Source organism: Hemiscyllium ocellatum, chromosome 5 (genome assembly GCF_020745735.1).
Source record: "Hemiscyllium ocellatum isolate sHemOce1 chromosome 5, sHemOce1.pat.X.cur, whole genome shotgun sequence".
In the NCBI taxonomy this organism is placed as follows: Eukaryota; Metazoa; Chordata; class Chondrichthyes; order Orectolobiformes; family Hemiscylliidae; genus Hemiscyllium; species Hemiscyllium ocellatum.
Window position 1 is genome coordinate 141144906 of NC_083405.1, and position 6000 is coordinate 141150905.

The 6000-nt window shown below is 45.7% G+C and overlaps 1 protein-coding gene across 1 annotated transcript in view; it reads left to right on the top strand.

Moving 5' to 3' along the window:
• The window catches only part of LOC132815909 (plectin-like), a 44536-nt gene extending 39356 nt beyond the window's left edge, over window positions 1-5180 (top strand). The window contains exon 2 of the mRNA XM_060825286.1: window positions 1160-5180. Coding sequence (XP_060681269.1) covers window positions 1209-5144 — 3936 coding nt within the window. The 5' untranslated portion in view covers window positions 1160-1208 and the 3' untranslated portion in view covers window positions 5145-5180. The remainder of the gene's footprint in view (window positions 1-1159) is intronic.
• The last annotated feature ends 820 nt before the right edge of the window (window positions 5181-6000 follow it).

Here is a 6000-nt window from a genome sequence, read left to right on the forward strand (position 1 = left end):
GAAATATGCGCACTTCATCAACTTTGCCAATCCCCTTTAGCAGCTTATAGACCTCAATGAGATCTCCTCTCATTCTTCTAAACTCCACACAGAATGGGCCTAAACTGTTCAATCTCTCTTCATGAAACAAACCCCTCATGAATCAATCTAGTTACCCTCCTCTGAAGTACTTCCACCTACAGGAGCTGTAGGTGGGGCAGTGGCTGTATGTGGGGCAGGGGGTTGATGGGGAGACGTGTTGAAGAATCTTTGGTGAATTCCTGCAGTGCACCTTGTAGTTAGTACACACTGCTGCTACTGAGTGTCGGTGGTGGGAGGGAATAGCAGTTTGTGGATGTGGTTCTAATCTAGGGCTGCTTTGACCTGGATGGTGTGAGCTTCTTGAGTGTTATTGGAGCTGCCCCCATCCAGGCAAATGGGGAGTATTTCATCACACTCCTGCCTTGTGAGTTACTCGTTTTTCCCTTTTTAGAAACCCTAAAGTGTGGAAACAGGCCCTTCGGCCCAACAAGTCCACGCCAACCCTCCGAAGAGTATCCCACCCCAACCCATTCCCCTATCCTATTACTCTACATTTCCCCTGACTAATGCACTTAACCTACACATCCCTGAACACTATGGACAATTTAGCATGGCCAATTCACCTAAACTGTACATCTTTGGACTGTGGGAGGAAACTGGAGCAATCCCACTCAGACACAGGGAGAATGTGCAAACTCCACATGGACAGTCACCAGAGCCTGGGTATCTAGTGCTGTGAGGCAGTAGTGCTAACCACTGAGCCTCCATGCTGCCCATATGCCGCAGGATTCCCAGCCTCTGACCTGCTCTGGTCATTGTTAACACTGTGCGTACACTGTCACTGGCTCAAAATCCTGGAACTTCTTCCCTAACGGCATTGTGGGTCGACATGGACTGCAGTGGTTCAGGAAGGCAGCTCCCCACCACCTTCTCCCGTGCAATTAAAGGAGGACATGAAACACTGGCCTAGCCAGCAATACCCAGGTCCTATGAAAGAATTTCAAAGGAGAATACAGTGTTCCATTGGTAGGGAACAGTTGATTGGTTCTGTAGTAATAAGATTATAAATAGTCTCCAATTCAGGAGACTGAGTATGAGGCTGACTGTGAGCCATAACAATATTTTCATGTCTTTAAAGTGGAATCACCATCACGACACGTGGCAGATAGATTCCTGACTCGGAGACAATGGCGAACGTGAATCGTGTGCAGAATGGAGAAGCATCAGCTTTCCTTGGTGAGCAATGCTGCTCTGGGAGCACAGCTGGCCAGAGTCAACAGTCACTGGGGCCAGCAGCAAGGAGCAGTGACCCTGGAATGAACCTCTCCCAAAAACAGAGCTTCACTATCTTTCAGAAAGGTGAGTGCAGTATTGCTGGCCTCCTCATTCATTCAACCAATGAGAAGATGAGCATTTACCAAGCGAAGGTGAAGGGCTTGTTGCAGCCAGGAACAGCAATGATGCTGTTAGAAGCACAAGCAGCTACTGGCTTTATCATTGACCCAGTGACCGAACAAAAATTGTCTGTGGATGAGGCTCTCCAGGAGGGAATCATTGGGACAGATGTATATGATAAATTAGTGTCTGCAGAAAAGGCAGCAGTGGGTTATAAAGACCCTTACACTGGGGACCTCATCTCCCTCTTTGAGGCTTTGAAGAAAGACCTGGTTGTATGTTCACATGGAATCCGTTTACTGGAAGCCCAGATAGCAACAGGGGGCATCATTGACCCCTTCTCTGGCCAACATATTTCAGTCGATGCTGCCTATCAACGAGGGATATTTGATGAGGAGATGAACAAGATCCTCTCTGACCCCAGTGATGACACCAGAGGATTCTTTGACCCCAACACACAGGAGAACCTCAGTTACCTAGAGCTGAAGCAGAGATGTGTGACTGACCCAAAGACTGGGCTGTGTCTGTTGATTGTTACAGACAAAGTGGTGAAGGGAATCCAGCTTCACGTTGATGAAAAGATCAAGGCAGTCTTCAAAAAGACTTTGGTTTCATTAAAATTCGGCAGGTTCAGAGGCCGGAAGGCAACTCTTTGGGAAATCATCAATTCTGAATACTTCACTGCAGATCAAACCAAGGCGTTTGTTGTAAAGGTCAAAACAGGAGAATGCACAATTGAGACAATTATCACCGAAGTGACCACAACCATTGAACAAACAGAAAGGAAGAAGAAGGAAGTGATGTTTCATGGTCTAAGACGAAAGGTATCTGCTCAGCAGTTATTGGAGAGCAACATCATTAATGAGAGTTTGTTCCAAAAACTTGACAAAGGACTCACCACGACAGAAGAGGTTTTACAGCTCCAGTCCGTGAACAGATACCTGAAAGGAACCTGCAGCATTGCTGGCGTCTTTGTGGAGTCAACCAATGAGAAGATGAGTATCTACCAGGCAATGAAGAAGCATTTACTGATGCCAGGAACAGCCTTGATCCTGTTGGAGGCGCAGGCTGCGACTGGATTCCTCATCGATCCAGTGAAGAATGCAAAGTTCACTGTTGATGAGGCAGTAAATGAAAAACTTGTTGGTGCAGACCTCCGTCAGAAACTGCTGTCTGCTGAGAGAGCTGTGACTGGCTACAAAGATCCCTACACAGGGGATGTGAACTCCTTGTTTCAGGCCATGAAGAAGGATCTGATCGTGAAAGATCATGGGATCCGTCTCCTTGAGGCACAGATTGCCACAGGAGGCATTATTGACCCTGTGAACAGTCACCGACTGCCTGTCGATGTGGCCTACCAGCGAGGAATGTTTGATGAGGAGATGAACAAGATTCTCTCTGACTCCAGTGATGATACCAAAGGATTCTTTGACCCCAACACTAAAGATAATTTGACCTATCTGCAGCTGATGGAGCGATGTGTGATAGAGCCAGAAACTGGGCTTTGTCTGTTGTGTCTGAGGGACCTGTGTTATATAGACAATCAAACAATCATTGCCTTTCAAAAAGCAACAATCTCCATCAAAAAGGGGAAATTCGAAGGAAGAACCATGTCAGTCTGGGAATGTCTCAACTCAGATTACATCACAGACAGTAAGAGACGAGAGATTGTACAAGAATTCACCTCCAAAAAATTAACAATTGAACAAATCATTACCATTATCATCAACACCATTGAAGAGAGAGAACGCAGAACTCAGACAAACATTACAGTTGATGGCTTCAGAAAGAAAATCTCTCTCACGGAGTTGCTGAAATCTGAAATCATTGATAGCCAGACATTTGAAGAAGTCCAGACAGGCAAGTTGACAGTTACAAATCTTCTCAAGAAGTCCTCTGTACAGAAATACCTAGAGGGTCACAGCAGCATTGCTGGGGTCCTTGTGGAGTCAACCAATGAGAAGATGAGTATCTACCAGGCAATGAAGAAGCATTTACTGATGCCAGGAACAGCCTTGATCCTGTTGGAGGCGCAGGCTGCGACTGGATTCCTCATCGATCCAGTGAAGAATGCAAAGTTCACTGTTGATGAGGCAGTAAATGAAAAACTTGTTAGTGCAGACCTCCGTCAGAAACTGCTGTCTGCTGAGAGAGCTGTGACTGGCTACAAAGATCCCTACACAGGGGATATGAACTCCTTGTTTCAGGCCATGAAGAAGGATCTGATCGTGAAAGATCATGGGATCCGTCTCCTTGAGGCACAGATTGCCACAGGAGGCATCATTGACCCTGTGCACAGTCACCGACTGCCTGTCGATGTGGCCTACCAGCGAGGAATGTTTGATGAGAAGATGAACAAGATTCTGTGCGATGCTGGGGATGACACCAAAGGATTCTTTGACCCAAATACGAAAGAGAACTTGACCTATCTGCAGCTGATGGAGCGATGTGTTAAAGACCCAGAGACTGGGCTCTGTCTGTTAAAGTTGACAAACAAAGCAGTAAAGACTCAGCAGGTTTGCAACAAGGTAGAAATTGAAAAAGCTTTTAGAGACGAAGTAATAACTATGACATGTGGTCCATTCAAGGGCAAGACTGTCTCAGTGTGGGAACTGCTCCATTTAGAGTATTTCACTGAAGAAAAGAGGAATGAGCTGATTGCAAAGTACAAGAGGAAGGAGATCAATATGAAGACCATCATCAAAATTATCACCACAACTATTGAGCAAACTCAGACAGAGACAGTCACTGTGACTACTTCCCATCCTGTCACATGTGCAGTTCCTCAGCTCCTCACTGCTGAAGAGGTAGAAGCAGCATTGAGAAAGGAAATGGTGTGCTTTTCTGTGTGGTGCTTTCTTCATTCTCAACTCTTCACTGAAGACAAGAGAAATGAATTGTTAGAGAAATACCGAAACAAGGAGATAGAGCTCGAGACAATCATCAAACTCATCCGCACTATCATTGAGGGAACTCAAACACAGAAAGAAACATCAATCACCTTTTTAGGTTTCCGCTCGGAAATTACTGCTGAAGAACTGGTGGAATCGAAGATCATTGATGAACAAACATTTCAGGATCTGCAGACAGGGATGAAGACTGTGCAAGATGTTAGTGAGTTGGAATCAGTAAAGGTGTATCTCCAGGGATCAGACAGCATTGCTGGGGTCCTTGTGGAGTCAACCAATGAGAAGATGAGTATCTACCAGGCAATGAAGAAGCATTTACTGATGCCAGGAACAGCCTTGATCCTGTTGGAGGCGCAGGCTGCGACTGGATTCCTCATCGATCCAGTGAAGAATGCAAAGTTCACTGTTGATGAGGCAGTAAATGAAAAACTTGTAAGTGCAGACCTCCATCAGAAACTGCGGTCTGCTGAAAGAGCTGTGACTGGCTACAAAGATCCCTACACAGGGGATATGAACTCCTTGTTTCAGGCCATGAAGAAGGATCTGATTGTGAAAGATCATGGAATCCGTCTCCTTGAGGCACAGATTGCCACAGGAGGCATTATTGACCCTGTGCACAGTCACCGACTGCCTGTCGATGTGGCCTACCAGCGAGGAATGTTTGATGAGAAGATGAACAAGGTTCTGTGCGATGCTGGGGATGACACCAAAGGATTCTTTGACCCAAATACGAAAGAGAACTTGACCTATCTGCAGCTGATGGAGCGATGTGTTAAAGACCCAGAGACTGGGCTCTGTCTCTTGCTACTTAAAAAGTAAATGAGTTCAATAAAGATGAAAATTCTACAAACTGGATATCATTTGTACTTTGGTTTATGATGGTTTTCACTTGTTTCAGAATCTAGGAGAAAGTGAGGACCACAAATGCTGGAGGGTCAGAGTCAAACAGTGTGGTGCTGGAAAAGCACAGCCGGTCTGGTAGCATCCCAGGAACTGAAGAATCGATATTTTGAGCATAAGCCCTTCATCATGATGCTCCTCGGATGTCAGCATTGAAATGATCATTTTCAGATGTCCGCTCCTGCCTCCTGTCAGATAATTTGCCAGGGGGAAGTAGCTTCTAACTCCGCAAATTGAATTAACATCACTTCTGTGCTGGCCCCCTTTTAATCAAGCAACTTTTATCAACTCCCACATCACTCAGTGGAAAGTCATTTCTAGTTCACTAAAAATTAACATAATTATGGTCAATTTTCCTGAGCTGAGATCTGATTTAACAGATGTGGAGACATCTATATCAGTGCTGAAGTTGGAGGAGGAGTCATAGAGTCATAGAGATGTACAGCACGGAAACAGACCCTTCGGTCCAACCCGTCCATGCTGCCTAGATATCCCAGTCCTACCTACCAGCACCCGGCCCATATCCCTCCAAACCCTTCCTATTCATATACCCATCCAAATGCCTTTTAAATGTTGCAATTGTACCAGCCTCCACCACATCCGCTGGCAGCTCATTCCATATACGTACCACCCTCTGCGTGAAAAAGTTGCCCCTTAGGTCTCTTTTATATCTTTCCCCTCTCACCCTAAACCTATGCCCTCTAGTTCTGGACTCCCCCACCCCAGGGAAAAGACTTTGCCTATTTATCCTATCCATGCCCCTGATAATTTTGTA